The sequence below is a fragment of the Silene latifolia genome, chromosome 10, assembly GCF_048544455.1.
Source record: "Silene latifolia isolate original U9 population chromosome 10, ASM4854445v1, whole genome shotgun sequence".
Classification (NCBI taxonomy): Eukaryota; Viridiplantae; Streptophyta; class Magnoliopsida; order Caryophyllales; family Caryophyllaceae; genus Silene; species Silene latifolia.
In genome coordinates, this window is record NC_133535.1 from 115,688,915 (window position 1) to 115,709,803 (window position 20,889).

The 20,889-nt window shown below is 41.1% G+C and overlaps 1 protein-coding gene and 1 non-coding gene across 3 annotated transcripts; one reads left to right on the plus strand and one right to left on the minus strand.

Moving 5' to 3' along the window:
* Positions 1-1,260: 1,260 nt before the first annotated feature.
* On the plus strand, positions 1,261-1,344 carry TRNAL-CAA (transfer RNA leucine (anticodon CAA)). Its single transcript has one exon. It is a non-coding gene; the product is annotated as a tRNA-Leu (tRNA).
* An 82-nt stretch (positions 1,345-1,426) lies between these two features.
* Positions 1,427-3,971, minus strand: LOC141609137 (myosin-binding protein 1-like). Of its 2 annotated transcripts, none has more exons than XM_074428329.1 (3): positions 3,530-3,971; positions 2,414-3,161; positions 1,427-1,820 (listed from the first exon to the last, which is right to left on the minus strand). In XM_074428329.1, the coding sequence occupies exons 2-3, from the start codon at positions 3,152-3,154 to the stop codon at positions 1,797-1,799; spliced, it is 765 nt and encodes a 254-aa protein (XP_074284430.1). In that variant the 5' UTR covers positions 3,155-3,161; positions 3,530-3,971; the 3' UTR covers positions 1,427-1,796. The 2 variants fall into 2 exon arrangements, with proteins under 2 accessions (XP_074284430.1, XP_074284429.1); XM_074428328.1 differs by having other exon boundaries at positions 2,414-3,384.
* Positions 3,972-20,889: the final 16,918 nt, after the last annotated feature.

Genomic DNA, 20,889 nt, shown 5'->3' on the forward strand with positions numbered 1-20,889 from the left:
CTACAATCATCTATTTGTTAAGACATCAAAACAGGTTAAACTCTCTCCAATTGACTAATTAAATTAGATACTAACCCAAATCTATGATGAATTTTGTTGAAGGCTCAAAGTTTCAAAAACCCTAGTTCCCCATTTCAAATTGGGGTAAATATTAGTTTGGGGCTGCGTTGTTTCGTACTTCCCTGGGATTGTTGTAATGAAGGGGTGAAGTCGTCGGAGTTGGTAGTTGATGGAAAGTGGTGGTGGTGATATGGTGAAGGAGATGTTTGGATGAGTGTGTTTGTGAGAGGGTAAGGAGGGAGAAATTGATGGAGAATTAAAATAAAGAAGAAGAAGAAGAAGAAGAAGATAAAAATGGCGTATACAATATCAGGATTTAGACAAATGTGGTAATTGTTTGGATGAGTGTCTTGTTCCATTTGTTCATGAGCTTTTGGCTCTAACATGGCAGTAGCACTTCTGATGCCAAGGTGTTCATAAGCTTTTTGACTCTAACTTTCACCAACATGAATTGTGTAAAGTTGGGATTTTTATGTTGTTGGTTATCAACTGATTGGTGTTATTGTGTTAAGAAGAAGATGAAAAATGGAGAACGAAGGAATATACCAGGGAACAAGGAAGGAGAAGATGAAAAAAAATGGGCCCCAACAACTTCACCCTTTTGATTACCTGTTATCGCCAGTCATAATTTGCACCAGTTCACTACAAGAAAAATGATGTCATAGTTCGGATTATTCTGAGTTAAACAATAGCATGGATTAATACGAGAAGGAGAGGTATAGGTTGGAAATGACAATATATTATTTTATTTATAAATTGCATCCCACGTCGCCAATTTACTGATTTAACAGGTTACAAAATATGGTAGTCTAGTACGAGAAGATGTTAATAGTTGGGTTTAATTTCGAATTAAATGTAGTTGGGATTATGTTGAGAATACCGCCCATATTTTGGATCACAAAATCTCATTGAAGACGGGCGATATCCGTCATGTTCATGACGACGGATCGCTTTCCTCTCAAAAACGCCTTCAAGGTGAGTGGGAAACACATGGGTCCCCACCTTGTCCCCTCTTCTTTTTGTGAAAGGTCATGTTTTGTGATTTAATTAAATTTCATCAAAGAAAGACAATGATTTTGGATTATTCTTGTTAATTAATCCGTGTTTATTAAAGATATTTTAGTTTGAGTGCCTCTTTCACAAGGTATTAAGATTTCGTAATAAGATAATAATTAAAAAAGTTAAGAATATTACAACAAAGTCAGGATGGCCGAGTGGTCTAAGGCGCCAGACTCAAGTTCTGGTCTTCGAAAGAGGGCGTGGGTTCAAATCCCACTTCTGACATTTTTTTTTCTTTTTTAGCTTGCTTTGTATACGCAGTCAGAGATCTATATAATGTCCAAACCTCCAGGGTTTTTTTATTTCTTCTAGGATATGACAGAAGACAAGGTAATTGACAAGCTTCTCTCAAATTTGGTTTTTTCGAGTCACAAAACCAACCATTGACAACTTACACCAACTACATAATGTACAAAGTTTCCATGATCAAATATCATACATACATATACATTCTTGGGTTGGAAAATGAAAGAAACAGTATATATACTAGCAAAACAAAAACAGAAACCGAAAAAACGAAGGACATTCTAGCAATTACTTGGCCTTTCATAGGAAGAGAACAGAAAAAAATCACTCAAGAATAGTTTCTAATATCCACATCCTTAGCATCCTTCTTCATGTACCAGGTTTAACAATCAATGAGTGAATGTCACATTCCCATTTAGGCATATGAATAATTAAGGCAAAAAGCATTGCATCACCTGTTCGAACCGGGAAAAAAAAAGAACATTAACACCATTCTACCTATGTACATGTAGATAGCAATATCAACCAACGGTCATGATACTAAATTCAGAATGTGACACCACATCGTCAACGATTTTTGAGAGTTAGCATGCACGACCACATTGGAAAACAGTATCAACCGCATTTATAGCACGATGGTCGATTCAGATATTAAGAATAAAATGAGATATCAGACATACAAGCAGTGGCAGAGCGAGGGGTTAGTAGGGACTGTTGCCACTAATGAATGAAAATACGGGTTTTGGTTAAAAAATTTCGAGTTTATTTCTTTAGTTTAAGCTAATCAATTGAATTACTAACTCAGCTCAAGTTTTCTATGCTGTAACCCTCTGGCTTCATAAGAATCATAGGATATACAAAAACTTATATGAGACGTTCTCACTAAACAATGTGTAGGAATGAATTGTCACATGCCCATCCAATGTGAGACCAGTGCATTCCATTAACCCTACAGTTAAATGAGAATATGCAACTGGGTTGTTTTCACATGTGAGAACGTCTCATACAAGATTTATCAGTCTTAGACAGGTAAAGACAGTAAACCAACCTTGTTGAACCAACCAAATGAACCATCTGCATCTTCTGGTTCAGGTGGCTTCTTAGTCCTCCAGCTTGTTATCTCATGCTCCAGTGCTTCAACTTTCTCCATCATCTCCCTCAATATTTTCAATTCTTCGTCTCCTGCTTCTAAACTGATTTCCCGCCCCCTTCGCACAAACCTTTCATGCTCGAGTTTCTTAATCATTCTCTTTAACTCTTCAAGATTCAAATCCTCATTCCCGGTCTTCAAATCCAAAATCGAGTCAGGCTCCTGTTTCTCACTAACCTCAGAGACTTCAAACTTATCATGAGCACTTGTTAAGCATTGAGAATCTCCATATGTTTGAATAACCTTATTCACTTTTCCCGATTTATCATGATATACACCAAAAGGGTTCATTACACTGTCCGCTGTTTTTCTACTCAAGCTTGCAAGTTTGAACTTGTAAGCGTGAACCTGAAACTCAAGGGACGCAATCTCTATTTGTTTCTGGTAAATTAGTTCCTGTAAGATCTCGAGTGTTTCCTGAGCATAACACATCTTTTCCTCAGCAATTCTCTTATATTGGTTAGCCTCCATTTCCATGGCCGCTTTTTCACGTTGAAGACGTAATATCATAGACATAGTTTGATCAGCAGCAATTGCAGAACACTCCCTCTCCTCATCCAATTCGTTGTAGAGTTTTTGAAGCAGCTGTTGTTGAGCATGAAGTGTCTCCCTTAAAAACTCTAGTTCATGTGACTTCATTGTTACGCTTCAAATTTGTACGAACAAACTATCAATCAGTGAAACAAACGAGCGAGCACCAATTACTTGGTTTCAGAATTACTAAATTTACCCCAAGTTTTATAAGACATTCTTGGATATTGAGAAATAAAGATTCAAGTAGGAACCATCACATATTGGGCGAGAAAGAATAATATTGCAACCCAAGTATAAGTATTTGTTGAAATATCATCACACCCAGCCAACCTTTGCTGAAAAGTTGAGGAAAGAAAGTAAACCTTCTACATTACACCGTATGATATAACTAGAGGCGTCGTATATATACCTGGAACCACATGCGTAGGCAAAATATTTGTTAAAATTCTGGGTTCAATCAAACAAGGAGGAAAGACATACCTGAAAATAGTGGATGAATTACAGTACAAATTTACAATCAAACAAACTTCACTTCATATTCTCTTAATTTTGTGAATACAAAAGCAATCAATGAACACTCAAAACCATTAAACCAATCATGAGTAACAAAACCCGGTTCTAATTTTGCTTTTGTTTTTGTTTTTTTGGCAGAATTTTAGTCTGATTTTCAAGATACAGAAAACAAGAAAAAAAGGGTAGATTATTATTATTTAAAAAGAAACAGAAAATTGATTGCATGAATTAAACATATATTTGTCCCACTTGGATAGAATAAAAGGCGACAAAATAGTAGATTTCTTTACAAAAAGGAGTAATTAAGCAATTACTAAATGTTTTCGGCTGAGAGGATGGGGGGACATGGTTATGATTTATGAACAATTTATGATTCCAAATTGCAACTACAGTTTTCCCTCCAACGCTTTCATTCTCAGCTTTTCACAAAAACGCATTTTGTCAACAAACTACTTATATATCTGGGCCCTTTTTTTTGGTCTTCTTTCCACCAACCCTTTGTATCAAAATATCTGTAATCTAAAACTATTTTATAGTAACTCGGTTTTTTTAGCTGTGATAATGAGACGAGACAGCTCGTGATCAACTCGAACTCGGCTCGGTCAAAGCATGGCCCGAGTTCGGGCTCGGCTCGATAACTTAACGAGTCAAGCCGAGCAAGCGTTGGCTCTGCTGGAAAAGCTCGCGAGCAGCTCGAACTTGTGTGATAAAACAATATTTTGCTCTTGATTTTTAAAAATATTTATCGTGATTATATATTTTTATAATCACATCAAATTTTTTCATTGATTTGCCCAATATTTTATATATAATCTCAAAATCCGGTTATTTAAACTATCGAACGAAAAAAAAAATGATCACTTTACAATTATATAGAAGTTCGTGTTGAGCTCGAGCTTGGGTTAAAGCTCCCGAGCATGGTAACGAGCTCGATTTTTTCAAGCTCGAGATCGGCTCGAGCTCGAATTTTGTTTCATGAGCACACGTCAAGCAAGGCCAAGCTCGGGCTCAGCTCGGCTCGCTATCGCCCATAGTTTATTTCTTGACATTTTAGTTTTTTTAAGATGATTCTTTCGCTTTAACTTTTATAAAAAAAAATATTAATTCAGATATTAGAAAAATTACACCATAGAACTCTTTAAGAAAAAAAAACTTCATAATATACATTTCATAATATTTACTCCTATATTTGCATAGATATCAAACAACAAAAAAAAAGAGTCCCAAAAATTGCGAATAACATTTAAAAAAGGAAAAAAAATGTTGTGAATAATAGAGAAAATAGAGATAGAAAGAGTAACCTGTTATAACATATATACTAGATTTAATGTCAGTGCGATGCAAGGGCCAATTTGTAATATACTCCCACATATCCAGACCAAATGTTACACTTGTTTGTGGGTAGTCTTTGTGTAACACCCCACTTACCAATGAGCCTTAACCAGACCCTCCCTAGTAAGTAAGGGCGTTACCATCTCGGTTGCCCGAGATAAGTATATCAAAAGACAATAACAAAGCGTTTAATTATAAAATGTATCTTTACGGTTATACAACATGACAAAAGAAAACACTCCGAAACTACTGATGAGACTACTAGCATAAGCGTCAGCGTAATGACTCGATCCCGTCCATATCCGGCAAGCAACATCAACATTACTGTAGACACCTCGTTTTTGCACCCCTCGCAAACCACCCGGTGATGATTGGGCCGCATGTTTGGTACGCGGAACGATTTGTGACAGTTCGTAAGTTTATCGTCAAGTGATTGCTCAAACATTAATGTCTACCTCTTAGTTGTCATCTACGCGCCGATACGGTCGTTTTGACAAGATAAGTTAGAGTACATTTGGAGTCCTGGACCTAAAACCGTCTTCATTTTCTGATAACCGTTAAATCCCGAGTCAGAATGTTCTGGAATGTTCCGGATATTTCTATTCCATATTTTATAAATATTTCACAATCTTTTAATCTTTGGTAAAGAATTTCCCGTAATATTCATACAAAATATTAAGGAAAACCAAATTATCCCGTCATTCCATAACTTAAACACGGAAATCTTTCTTCCGCAGGAGGAAACCACTTGGGAACAGACGCAGCAGGTGCTGCGCCTCTTCCAAGGGACGCAGATGATCGCTGCGCCTCTTCCCGAGTTCTTTTCTCGTATTTTCGTATCTTTTTCTTATCTTTTCGAGATTCACTTCCAAAGTCTCTCCGAAAACCCTATTCCTTCACGTGATTAGTATAAATAGGAGCCTTCGCTCCTCATATTTCTCACGCGAGTGTCGGCCCTTCTCTTCTCCCTTTGCATTCTAGACCTTTGTTCTTACTTTTTGGCGTCTACGTGCTTGAACTTTCGACCACGTAAGCTCGGATCCTTCTGAGTTCCAGCCTCGTTTTGCATGACCGACCAATTTGACCAACTCCACAATCAATCAACTCAATTAATCTAATCGTTTTCCTCTTACGAGGGCACTTTCGCTACATTCGAGTCGAGCATCACTAATCGTAAACTTAGTTCATCTCGTTTCGTCAAACATGTAAGTCTGAGGGTGTAAATCTCTCTTTTATTTATTGTTGTTTACCTTTTTGTATCACTAATGTAAGATTTATGTCGAAAATACCTCTTAAAACCGATTTATAAAACCTCGTTTAAAACCCTTTTTACGGATTCCCAGAAGACAGACCGTCGAGAAAGGACGCAGCAACTGCTGCGCCTCTTCGAAGGAGCGCAGTGCCTGCTGCGCCTCTTCGTGAGGCTGCCGCAGTTCCTGCTTCCTTTCTTCTTCCTTCGTCCTCTGTAAATTCGTCAACTTTTATTCGTTTCGTTTGTTTGCTTTAATTCTTTGCTTTAATAACATAACAATTTCATATGTATTGTTCATCATCATAAACACGTCTAATTCGTCATTAAATCCGACTTAAATCCCAAGTAATCTCATATTTACGGGTTTTCATCATTAAATTCAATACGGGTTGTAGAAATTCGATTCGTTCATATCGAGTTTCTGGAATTCGATCTTTGATATATTTTCATCTGTCTTTTGTCATATTCGTCATTAATTTGTCATTAGTTCGTTATGTTTAATCTATTTTGTTCACCTATGTCACTTATCAATCATTCACTCATGTATTAGTTCGTTTAATTCCGTCTCATCCATGTTTTATTGCTTTTATAACCTCATTCGTATGTAAATAACCTGATAATCACTTCCATCCGAGTAAATATATTAATCAATCCTTAAAATTCATCAATTGATATTAACGATTTGCAGTTCCGGCTTCACAGCCAGAACTCACCCTTGGAACAGACGCAGCAACTGCTGCGCCTCTTCCAAAGGGCGCAGTTCTGCTGCGCCTGTTCCAGGATGATTTCTGTCTCTGAACCTCCGTTCTGCCTTGACCTAGTTTAATTGGCTTACGTATAATTAACTATTATCCGTATTTTCACCTACTGATCTGCTCGTTAATTCATTCTTGATATTCTTTTTCTCAAATTATCCGTTTTAAAGGTATTTTCGACATAAATCAATGAACCCATTGTAATTATTGTAATTTTTCTTTATTGTAATTTTATTTATTGTATTTATCATATATCTTGTATCATTTGTATGCCTTCAGATGTAATTGAATCTAAATTCCACTTCGACCCAATTGTTTGCTAATTAATTGTTTAACCGACTTAGTATTAATTCACATGCTAGGATTAAAACTTGGATGTTGCATTGCATGCATATAACCGACGATATATAGAGTATGAATAACTTCCCTAATCATTAGTAGAGGCCGCTATCGAGGCGGGCGGGATTAGGTGTTCGATCAAAAGAGCTTCCTAATACGTACCCTCACCCCTTACTCCAGATCTCTGTGAACATCCGTGTTCATTGGCATCCACGAGAGTCATTCTAGACATAGAATGCTAAGGGTAACGAGTTCTTGGTGTTCATGTCTTTACTTTGTGTCTTGACATGACACGAGGTATTCGAACGGTTCCAATTTCCCATAAAAATTGGTGGCGACTCCACAAAATGCAAACGCTTGTTCTCCTCCCAAGCGCCCCCGTGGCCCATGTCCACAGTTTGGCGACTCCGCTGGGGAAAATACACTTACGTGTAGCCAAGGGTGAAACTTGAACAAGGTTAGGGAATAGTTTGTACAAGACAATTGCCGGTTTTCATAACTCGGTCTTCCTAGACTGTTTTATTCGGCCTTCCTAGGCCCAACCCAACCCATTCAACCAATCGTCCCGTCTAAACGGTCCTAATTCTTATTTGGGCCTAAGGATGGATAGCGATTGACGTCATCCATACCATGATGCTTACTCTTGTTTGTATCAAGGACCTTCACTACTTGAGGAAATGGACTAGGAATCGGCCTTACTCTTGTTTGGTACGAGCCTCTCCACAGACTTCGGGTTTGATTGTTCGGTATGGCAACCCACCCTTTAAACCAAAACCTTTTTTAAATGCACTCAGCATCCCGTTATAATGCTTGTATAAATGTTTGTACCTTACGTGATCACCATTTATAAAACGAAACCATGACGATTTTTGTAAAAATCAAAACCCATTTTCAAATGAAAATTTCGAAAAGGCCATTAATTAGCGCAAAACCCAGTCAAAACTCTGTCCGTTTGTCGAGTCAAAATTCGGGCCCAAGCCCATTTCAAAAACCTCACTTCGAGTCCACTCCTACAACTACTACACTATAGTTGACTAGGACATACATTTTCAAACTTTGTCATTTCTTCAAAGCTCACTGACACAAGTGGCACACACCCACTTCACAAGTCAAAACTTTTCTCTCTTAGTAAGTGTGTTAGAGTGGTCGATCGTGTTTTGATTCGTCATCGATCTCTTGTCCAGTTTCCAAGATGCCTGAAACAAGCGACGCAAATTTCAATCAACTTCAAGATGGTAATGATCGAATCCTAGCCGTACTAGCTCAAATCCAAGTTACCCAAGACCAAGGGCATGATCGCCTTGACACCATCGAGGGCCGGATCTATACTGTAGAAACAAGGATTCCTCCTCGAGAAAGTGAAGTCGGTGATGACTTCGTGAATGACTTCAGGGACGACAATCCTCCCATGGGAATGACTGTAGCTGAGAAAAGACTCCAATACTTAGAGGAGAAATTGATGTACCTCAAAGGGGATGACATTTATAGGGAGAATAATCGCAAGTATGAGGCCGTCAATTCCAAATTGCCAACCAACTTCAACATGACGGATATCCCTAAATTCAAGGGGCATGAAAACCCTTTGAACCACATCCGTGCCTTTAAGGATTATATGTCTATCAAAGGCATCAAACCCGAGATGTTCTTAAGGATCTTTCCTTCATCTCTTGACACCATCCCAAAGCAATGGTTCTACTCTCTAGAACACAAGAAGATCGCTACTTGGGAAGACGCCGCGATCGAGTTTTCTAAGCAATATGCGGATAATGCTGAGATCCAAGTGAACATGCGCACTCTAGAGGTTCTTACCCAAAATGACAAATAAGGTTTCACTGACTTCCTAAGTAGGTGGAGGAAGACTAGTACCCAACTAGTTGAGCGCCCGGATGAGGCTACCCTCGTAGAAAAGTTCGTGGATAACTTAAAACCCATCTATGCCAGTCATTTGAGGTACCAAAACATCAAAACTTTCAAGGACTTAACCGTACTAGGAACAAGGATTGAAGATGACATCCGTAAAGGGCTCTTGTCCAAAACGGTGGGTCGAGGATATCAAGGCTCAACAAGTCGTTCATACGGCTCCACTAGCAAGACCGATGAGGTTAACCTACTCGAGCCATCCAAGAAGAGTACCCCACCAAGGAAATTCACAAATCTTGGGGATACTTACTCCAATGCTCTAAAGAGGTTAATGAAGCAAGGCAAACTCCAACCCATATGACCTACTCCCGAACCAGAAAAGAAATCCAAGTTCTGGGATGAGAACTCATACTGTGAATACCATAGGGGCAAGGGGCACGACACAGAAAAATGCTACAAATTGAGGAATGTACTTCAAGACATGATTGAGGATGGTCGACTACCAATACCGCCGGGAGGTAAGCCCAACAACACGCAGAATCCTCTTGGAGTTCTGATGATTACAAGTGACGAATCTACCTTAGATTGCTCACATCTTATCTCTCCAAAAGAGGAGGTAATCAACGGGATATGGACGGATAGCGAAGAAGATGTCTACCTCCAAGATCTTCCCTTAATCAAAAGCGCAGAAAGCATCATAGATGAGATCATTGCCACGCTGGGGACCACAGAAACAAACGCGAACCAAAAGAAAGGATGGAGAAAATCAATCAAGTGGACCAACAATCAAGGAAGACTCTTCAAACTCACAACTGGAGAAGGAGAGATGTTCAAAGGAGAACCAGAAGACGATGAATTCGAGTCAGAGTCAGAGTCGGAGTCAGAGTCGGAGTCTAGAGAAGTCACTTAGGAGTCTCCTCCTGTCGTCATCCCCATTCCCTTCGTTTCTCCTAGCTTAGCATCAAATAGTAACAGTAGTTCGGGAAATGCCCCAACAACTGTCCCTTTACCGCCACTGACCACAGATCAGATGGCTTCTTTGTTTCAACTTTTCTCAAACTTTAATATGAATAAATCAGGTTCTGCTTACTCTTTGTGTTATCTTGAGTGCAATTCTGTTTACGATGATACTGAGGATGACCAAAACCCAGACTCAATTGAGATACCTCCCTACGTAGCCAAAGAAATACTACAGGAAGGGGAAGGGGGACCAGTAATAGAGAATACCGAACCCATCAATGTAGGAACCGAACTAGAACCCCAAGAACTTAGGATAGGGACTACCTTGAGCTCTACCGAAAGGGCCGACTTCATAGACCTCCTAAACGAGTTCAAAGACGTTTTCACGTGGTCCTACAAAGACATGCCAGGGATCGACAGGGATATCGCCGAACATAGAATCCCAATTAAGCCAGGTTTCAAGCACAGCGAAAGCTTCGCCGAATGAGAACGGAATGGGCTCTCAATATTAAGGAAGAAGTCGACAAGCAATTCAAAGCCGGGTTCATCAAAGTTTCCGAGTATTCTGACTGGGTAGCTAACATAGTACCTGTACCCAAAAAGGATGGGAGAATCCGTGTTTGTGTTGATTTTAGGGACTTAAACAAAGCAAGTCCTAAAGATGACTTCCCTCTACCACATATCGACATATTGGTGGATAATACTGCAGACCACGCATTACTATCCTTCATGGATGGGTACGCGGGTTATAACCAAATCAAGATGGCTATAGAAGACATGCATAAGACCGCATTCGTCACTCAATGGGGAACCTATTGCTATACGGTAATGCCGTTTGGGTTAATCAACGCCGGAGCTACATATCAACGCACCGCAACTACACTCTTACATGACATGATGCAAAAAGAAGTTGAGGTATACGTAGACGACATGATCGTCAAGTCCAAGGATAGAGAGGGGCATATTGCGAACCTTCGCAAATTTTTCGCAAGGCTACGAAAGTACAACATGAGGCTCAATCCTCAGAAGTGCGCATTCGGAGTAACATCTGGCAAGCTCCTGGGATACGTCGTTAGCCAACGAGGTATATAAATAGACCCTTCCAAAATCAAGGCTCTGATCGAAATGCCACAACCTCAAACAGAAAAAGAAGTCAGAGGATTCCTAGGGAAAGTGCAATATATAAGTCGATTCATATCGAAACTCACCATGATTTGTGAGCCTATCTTCAAGAAGCTCAAGAAAACAGATCACACCATGTGGGATGATGACTGTCAGAAGGCATTTGACCGAATCAAGGAGATATTAGCTAAACCACCAGTGCTCATGCCACCACAACGAGATCAACCTCTTGGTTTATATCTCACGGTAACCGAAACAGCCATGGGTGCCATGTTAGCTCAAACCGTAGGAAAAGAAGAAAGGGCTATCTACTACCTTAGTAAGAAGATCTTGGAGTACGAGTGCAAATACTCACAACTCAAAAAGACATGCCTCGCTCTTGTGTGGGCGACGAAGAAGCTACGCCATTACATGCTTAGCTACTCCGTCAAAATATACTCCAAAATGGATCCTGTCAAATACCTCTTCGAGAAGCCCGTCCTCAACGGACGCCTAGCAAGATGGACTTTGATGCTCTCAGAATTTGATCTCAAATACGTGCCTCTGAAGGTTATAAAAGGGCGCGCCGTTGCCGAATTCTTTGCAGAAAATCCCATCGAAGATGCACAAACAATAGACACTTGGTCATTTCCAGACGAGGATATACTCCAAACTGATGTAGACTCCTTGGACCTTTACTTTGATGGGGCATCAAATTTAAGAGGATTTGGAATAGGAGTGTTGCTCATTTCTCTTGAAGGTGAGCATACACCAATCTCTGTCAAACTCGACTTCGAGGTGACAAACAATGCTGCAGAATACGAAGCTTGTCTAATTGGGCTACAAGCAGCAGTAAGCTTAGGCATCAAAAACCTCCGAGTACATGGGGATTCATCCCTGATCATCAATCAAGTTACGGGATCCTGGAAAATCCGAAGCGAAAGCTTAGCACCCTATCAAGCTAGAATAGACCAAGTTGCCCAATTCTTTGATCACGTGACCTATCTACACCTACCTCGGGAAGAAAATCAATTTGCAGATGCTCTTGAAAAACTTGCATCTTTGATTAATATGCCAGATGACATGGTGGAAATGCCTTTGTGCATCGAACGACGATCAGAGCCAGCTTATGTTCATCAAATTACCGATGAAGAGGAAATCACAGAGGAACCATGGTTCCGAGCAATCCTAAATTTCAAGCTCAACGGTACCTATCCACCGGATATGGACAAAAGGGGACAACGTGCTATACGCCTACTAGCTTCTCAATACGTTCTCATGCAAGGAGATTTATACAAAAGAACACCTCTTGGTGTAATCCTACGTTGCCTTGATCATTCACAGGCACGGAAAGTGATGGAAGAAGTCCACGATGGAGAATGCGGTCCTCACATGAGTGGGCCCATGATGGCAAAGAAAATCACGCGTTTGGGGTATTATTGGACCACAATGGAATCCGATTGCATCAAATATGTAAGACATTGCCACAATTGCCAAATCTTCGGGAATGTACAACATGTCCCTCCTTCATTGCTCTATACGATGACATCTCCTTGGCCATTTTCTGACTGGGGAATTGATATAATTGGGAAGATAACCCCAGCCGGAACAGGAGGTCACTGTTTCATCCTAGTGGCAATCGACTATTTCACCAAATGGGTAGAAGCGGCTTCTTACACTAGTATCACGGCTAAAAACGTGGCAAAGTTCATACAAAACAACATCATCTGTCGATATGGTTGCCCACATGAGATCATTAGTGATAATGGATCACATTTTCAAGCTGAGACTGAGAAATTGCTAGCCAAGTACAAAATTAGGCATCACCACTCTTCGCCATATAGACCACAGACTAATGGCGCGGTAGAGGCGGCGAACAAGAACGTTGTCACAATTCTCAAGAAAATGATCGACAACTATCGAGATTGGCCAAGCAAGATACCCTTTGCTTTGTGGGGATATCGCACATCTGTAAGGACGCCCACTGGGGCCACCCCTTTCTATTTGACCTATGGCATGGAGGCTGTACAGCCAGTCGAGTTAGAAATACCACCCTTACGTATCTTACTCGAGAGTCAAATCCCGGAAGCTGATTGGAAGAGGGATAGATATGAAGAACTCATCCTCCTGGATGAACGTAGGCTACGCGCCTTGCATAATGTCCAAACATATCAAGCACGCATCAAAAGAGCCTTCAACAAAAGGGTTAAGCCAAGAAACATTAAGGAAGGAGACTTGGTACTCAAGTCGGTTAGAGCTCTTTTACCTGTCGATCCACGGGGAAAATTCAAACCTAATTGGGCCGGGCCATTTCTAGTCAAGTCCATACTTCCAGGGGGTGCGGTTAGAATCACAGACCTAGATGGGAATGCGTTTTCCAACCTGACAAACCTCGACCAACTGAACCGGTATTATGCCTAGAATAGGAACAAAAACGCGCCTCGCGTAACCACACGTGTCGCTCTTGTGGCACTAAATAAACGGCCCCTGGCCAAGCTGAAATAAGCTAATGTCACTCTGCTCTTGCATTTTGACAAATTTGTCATCCTCATATCATCGAATAAACTAAACTGCACCTTCAGAGTAAGCAAAAGCTCATGCTTATTTTCTAAGTTCATTACAAGCTCTTGCTTAGAACAATTATTCTTTTACATTTACTCGACTACGCGCAAGGGTTTGATTTCATTTTCTAAATGAATACGTAGGCAATCCTTCACAGGATACAACCCATTATTTCAAAATGTAAATAGAAGGACATTTGCATTGCATTTGGAATTCGACAAGAATAATAAATAGAAAATCACAACGGTTTCATAACCAATTAACCTTTTTTATTTCATTCACTTTCTAGTAATAATAATACGTTACATAATAAAAATAAAAATAGGCTAGGATTCTAAAAACCCCACCTTTTTATTACAATAATAATAATAAATAAATAATAATAAAGACTTGGGCTATTCCTCCATTTTCCCTTTGCCCTTGTCATTTTTGTCATACTTCTTGTCACGGCCTCAAGCCGGACGCTCTTGCGCAATTTCCGACCTAATCACCAACGGTCTTTCTCGAGGCCTAGCTTTGCCATTCTTGCCAATCACCATCTCGACGACAGGAGTAGTCTTCGGTTTCTTCGAAGGATGAACAACTCGAAACCCGGCTTCTTCCTCTCCCTCAGTCAAATGCTTCTCTTTCTCCTTTTCCACCTCGCGCACCTTGTAGTCAACGGGCTCGCGCTTCCTCAATCTCTCTCGCTCTTCCGAAGTAGTAGCTTTCCTCCATCGCAGATAAGAATCCGACACCCATAAGGCATTAGCAGAAGAGTTCAAGAACCACACGTTTCTTTGGGCCCATTTAAAGGCCCACTCCCTTCGACTCTCAGTAGTAAGCGCCACGACAGTCTGCGGGACGGTGTCAAGCTTCGGGATCGTCTGCTTTAGTCCAACTTGTCTCATCAGCCTTTCCGGGAAGATGCACACCATGAATTCCAAGCCAGGAATGCGCACAGATCGAGTAGGATCCAAGGAAGACACTCCAATAACATATTTGAGGTACCACCATGGTACGATCCACCTAATCAAGGGGTCATCATCACTCTTCAATTTGTTCTCCCAATAATTGCAGACCCGAGTGAAGTCCACCATGTAAAGCCTGGTCCTCATTGCAATCGAACGAGCATGATAAGAAGGAACATGAACTGGGGGCTCGATCAATCGAAGACGCTCCATAAGCCAGACCTACCACAAGCGGGTATTAGAACAAAAAAGCGAAAAAAAAAAGAAAACGAAAAAAAAAAAACGAAACAAAAAAAGAAGAAAAGAAAAGAGAAAAAGTTCTTTTACCTGCAGAATAACGGGACTTCCCAGGTACGGTAGATCACGATTGGCTTTCCTATTATCCAAGCCCAAAAGGATCTCTCCTAAACACAAACAAGCTGGGCTCTTGCGCAGCTCCATTTGCTCAACTAGGCCCAGAAGACAGGGATCACCTCTCAAGTCTTCATCAACATGCCCTTGAAGGACATATACATGCAACAAACAAAATCCAAATGCCCTTCGCCTAGCAACATAAGAAACGGTGGGGTCGGCCCTGTTAATAAATCGGTCAATGTAGTCCAACATTCGCACTCCCTTCGAGGTCACTAAACGGTCCACCTCAAGCCTTGTCAACCCGAGCAAGTCTCTAAATTTGCTCTTATACCCTTGTGAAGTAGGAGGAATGGCAGGCAAGTGTTCCGGATCCCACCCACCGATCGCAGCAATTTCTTCAGGAAACGGGCAAATGTCGCCTCCGGGGAACGCAAAAACATGATATTTCGGGTCCCAGTAATCAAGACAAGCATCCAAGAATGGTTTGACAACCTTGATAAGCTTCAAACTCAACAAAGATCCAAGATTATAGGCGCCCATGTCATACTTCTCCATGTTGGAAAACTCGTTGGTTCACTCTTTTAGGCGAATCTCCAAAGTATTCATGATGAATGATTATATTGAGAATTTTATGTAAATAAGACGAAGAAGAGACGGAAGAATTGTGTGAATAAAAACTCTATCGACGTCTCTATTTATACTAAATTCTGTTTCCTAAAATCTGCCAGAGCAGACACACCTGGGAACAGGCGCAGCACCTGCTGCGCCTCTTCAAAGGGACGCAGCTCATGCTGCGCCTCTTCCTCAAAGAAGGTTTTACGTGATTTTCCGCGTTGGATCTTTCCTAAATTCCTTGACGAATAATTTCCTATTCCTACGGATTATTATTTTGGTAAATACGTGGAAATTACCATATTCCATGTTTCCTAATTCCGCGGGCACGCATTTCGAGGCAATATCAGCATTTTCGTCATCTTACCACACTTGTATATTTTCATTTTAGGAAATAATTTTCATTTCATTTTAGGAAATAATTTTCATTTTCATTTTAATTCATTTCAAAACTTACATATTTATATATTTCATTTATATTTCTTTCATTTCTTTTTAATCATTTCATTTCTAACTTATAGGTTTCTATTTTTTTTCTTTTTTTAGAGGTAACCCTCCCTACCGTCCGGTCATTCCCGGCAAATTTTTTGCATATTTGCATTTTCTCTTGCATTTTTGCATTATTTTGAGTCTTTCGTTTTGCGCTAATTCAGGCCATGTGTATATACAAATGTACGTTCTACGTGATTTCTATGTAAATTTCGGCAGCATGACGGCATAAACCGTCATCTACCAAACCTGTTTAAAGCTAACCTGCAGATACAAGCAACGCAACCCAGCAGCAAAGGCACTCAGGCCATCATATACAACCAAAAAAGGAAATGTACAACAAACTGGGGGCTCGAACCCCAAGCCAATGTCCAAAATGAAGGTCCAAAATGTACAAATGTGCAAGATACAAACAACAACAAATCAAAACTACTGCCGATCGCCCTCCAGCTCCGCAACTCTTGCCGCGAGAGCAGCAAGCTCGGCGTCGCGAACCTCAAGCTCCCTCAACAAGCGAGCTGTCTCCTCCCGAGACTGGGCTCACTCTCGCTCCAGCTCGCGGTCCCCCTTTAAACAACAAAATTGGCTCATGTCAATCGTTTCAAGCCATTACAAGAAAGTTGGAAAATCAAAATTCAAAAATGAAATAGACACAAGGTTCATACCTGACGACCTCGACTGCCGACAAGTGCCTCGATGGCAGTAGCCCGCAGCCGGTTGGCCACCCTCCATAACGCCACAAACCGAGACGGCGCAACCTGCATTTTCAAAAAGAAGTTCTCAATTATTGGATAAGTTCAATCAAATGTGTTCTTACGCAAAAATCATGCAAATTAGAGGCTCACCCTCCGAATCAGATGCTGCCAATCGTCCAAGCCAGCATCCCTAACAGCCACGTTGAAGTCACGCAGCTCGGAGAGCGTCGTCCTCCCAGTCGCGTCTGTGTACTCGAGGGTCTCGGGGTACTCTGGGGGCTCGATGCCCGCCGCCTCGACCTCCTGCAAAGTCAAATGTTTTCCATTAATCGATGATCTTTCATCGAATTCTCAAAATCAAAAATAAAGGAGAGTAAAGATTCTCACCACAACCGGCCAGTTCGCCAACCTCCCGCAGAGGAACGCAGAGTAGTCCTCGCCAGGAAGAAGGAGGGCGTCACCACCATCACCGCGGCGGTGAAAGCCTCCTCCAAAGCCTCCTCGATGACACGAGAAGGGTCAACAACAACGTCTATCTCCATGGGAGCTCTCCCAGAAGTAGAAGCCTCACCACCTGCAACATTAAAGTAATTGTAGGCCGCGTCACGTGACGACAAGCCTGGATTAGGGGATTTTTGAGCCTTCGGAAGCCCTGAAATCTCTCTTTTCTCGCCATCTTTGGCCATATTCTCACAAACCCGATCACTCATGTGGTAATTAGGGTCAAGTCAAGCCTAATTTGAAGCCTAGTCATGGGTTCGAGTCGAAATTTCGGCAGCATTTCGTTATAACGGCGATTATGCCCTAAAAAGTGTCCTGAAAAAGCCGTCACAAACCAAAATTCCGAGATGGTAGGAAGTTTACCCATCATCCAAGGATCCCAAATATCAAGTTTCATCGCAAATGGGCAATCCTAAGGCTATTTTCGAAGCAATTTACGGTTTAGCTGTGAAACCGTCACAATTTCACTCAAATGCTCAAAACTCAACGAAAATTCGAAACAAATACATGGTTATGTTCCTTATATTACCAATTATCCGTTTCTAATACCAATTTTACAAGGCAAATCCATTTGGGGGAAAAGCCCCAAATTTTCGAATTAATTGGGCTGAAAACCCTAATTTTTTCGATCCAAATTAAGCAAATATAGAAGATTGAAGCAAGAATGATATACATACCTCGATTAGTCATGATGAATGCAAGCTTTTGGATCAAATTTTGGCGGAAATGGTTAAGATTTGAGAGAGAAATTGAGGAATTTGTGTTTTGAACAAATGAATTAAACCCTCTATTTATCGCGTTTTTACGCAGAAAAGACACCCTCAGGAACAGACGCAGCAGGTGTTGCGCCTATTCCAAGAGACGCAGCTCTTGCTGCGCCTGTTCCTGGTGTTCCCTCCATACGAGTTTTCAAAAATTCGTTATGAGTTCGTTATTTGTGGGCCCATCTTTGGTGCGCCTCTTCCCCGATGCCATTTTATCTTTTTGGTCCGTTTCACGATTATCCTTCACCCGGATCCGCATTTCTAAGCCAGCTGCAGACTATTATGCATTATTTATCGCTTCCAAGACCTCGCTTGTCACAACGAGCAGGTATTTCTTGACAGGTGTTTCGACACGCCTTCTTTATGTTCTCCAACGAGAGTAAGCGGATAGACTTTCCCTCTCGAGACATGGAGATCAGTTCCCGATTAGGTCCCCCCAGTGAGAGTTCACGACCGACAGTCACTTCCTCTCGAGACATGGAGATCAACATCGACCCCAAATTCTTCCGAAATTTGTTTGAAGCTGAACACAAGCAGATTTCTCTCAGCAGTTCCAGACTGTGTCCTGCTGTCTTCCCCAAAATCATCGTTTTATTCCCCAGGCGAACCTTCATACCCTTTTAGGCAACCCTTTTCAGGATAATCCTTCCAGTAACTTTCAGACAACCCCTTTTCAGTTAAGTCTCCTTTCAGTCCTTTAGAGAGAGTTGTCCTTCAGCCTTCCCTTTAGTGAGAGATAGCCTTCAGAGTTAGCCTTCAGAAGTGTTAAGAAGTTTTCTTCAGAATCCCTGTGACTCCTAATGCCTTCAGACACCAAGTTATCTTCAGACCAAAGAGTTTTGCCGAAGCGTCTTTAGTCCCGCTTCACCCAGGGGTATCTCAGGTATGGTCTCTTCTTATGGCTGGCGAGCTTCCTTACGTAGTCTAATGGACTTTAAACGACCCTCCCCGATAGTCGACAGACTCTAAAATGTTCCCGACGACAGGTCCTTGGCTCAGACCCCTTGAGCCGCCTCGCGTCGCCATAGTCGTCAGGTTGTAATCTTCGATTGACCTGATGGCTATACTTTGACTTTCGCCTTGTCCAAGCCTCAGTCAAAGTGGGGGCTCTGTAGACACCTCGTTTTTGCACCCCTCGCAAACCACCCGGTGATGATTGGGCCGCATGTTTGGTACGCGGAACGATTTGTGACAATTCGTAAGTTTATCGTCAAGTGATTGCTCAAACATTAATGTCTACCTCTTAGTTGTCATCTACGCGCCGATACGGTCGTTTTGACAGTAATTAGAGTACATTTGGAGTCCGGACCTAAAACCGTCTTCATTTTCTGATAACCGTTAAATCCCGAGTCAGAATGTTCTGGAATGTTCCGGATATTTCTATTCCATATTTTATAAATATTTCACAATCTTTTAATCTTTGGTAAAGAATTTCCCGTAATATTCATACAAAATATTAAGGAAAACCAAATTATCCCGTCATTCCATAACTTAAACACGGAAATGTTTCTTCCGTAGGAGGAAACCACTTGGGAACAGACACAGCAGGTGCTGCGCCTCTTCCAAGGGACGCAGTGACTGCTGCGCCTCTTCCCAGGTCCTTTTCTGCGTATTTTTCGTATCTTTTTCTTATCTTTTCGAGATTCACTTCCAAAGTCTCTCCGAAAACCCTATTCCTTCACGTGATTAGTATAAATAGGAGCCTTCGCTCCTCATATTTCTCACGCGAGTGTCCGCCCTTCTCTTCTCCCTTGCATTCTAGACCTTTGTTCTTACTTTTTGGCGTCTACGTGCTTGAACTTTCGACCACGTAAGCTCGGATCCTTCTGAGTTCCAGCCTCGTTTTGCATGACCGACCAATTTGACAAACTCCACAATCAATCAACTTAATTAATCTAATCGTTTTCCTCTTACGAGGGCACTTTCGCTACATTCGAGTCGAGCATCACTAATCGTAAACTTAGTTCATCTCGTTTCGTCAAACATGTAAGTCTGAGGGTGTAAATCTCTCTTTTATTTATTGTTCTTTACCTTTTTGTATCACTAATGTAAGATTTATGTCGAAAATACCTCTTAAAACCGATTTCTAAAACCTCGTTTAAAACCCTTTTTACGGATTCCCAGAAGACAGACCGTCGAGAAAGGACGCAGCAACTGCTGCGCCTCTTCGAAGGAGCGCAGTGCCTGCTGCGCCTCTTCGTGAGGCTGCCGCAGTTCCTGCTTCCTTTCTTCTTCCTTCGCCCTCTGTAAATTCGTCAACTTTTATTCGTTTCGTTTGTTTGCTTTAATTCTTTGCTTTAATAACATAACAATTTCATATGTATTGTTCATCATCATAAACACGTCTAATTCGTCATTAAATCCGACTTAAATCCCAAGTAATCTCATATTTACGGGTTTTCGTCATTAAATTCAATACGGGTTGAAGAAATTCGATTCGTTCATATCGAGTTTCTGGAATTCGATCTTTCATATATTTTCACCTGTCTTTTGTCATATTTGTCATTAGTTCGTTATGTTTAATCTATTTTGTTCACCTATGTCACTAATCAATCATTCACTCATGTATTAATTCGTTTAATTCCGTCTCATCCATGTTTTATTGCTTTTATAACCTCATTCATATGTAAATAACCTGATAATCACTTCCATCCGAGTAAATATATTAATCAATCCTTAAAATTCATCAATTGATATTAACGATTTGCAGTTCCGGCTTCACAGCCAGAACTCACCCTTGGAACAGACGCAGCAACTGCTGCGCCTCTTCCAAAGGGCGCAGTCCTGCTGCGCCTGTTCCA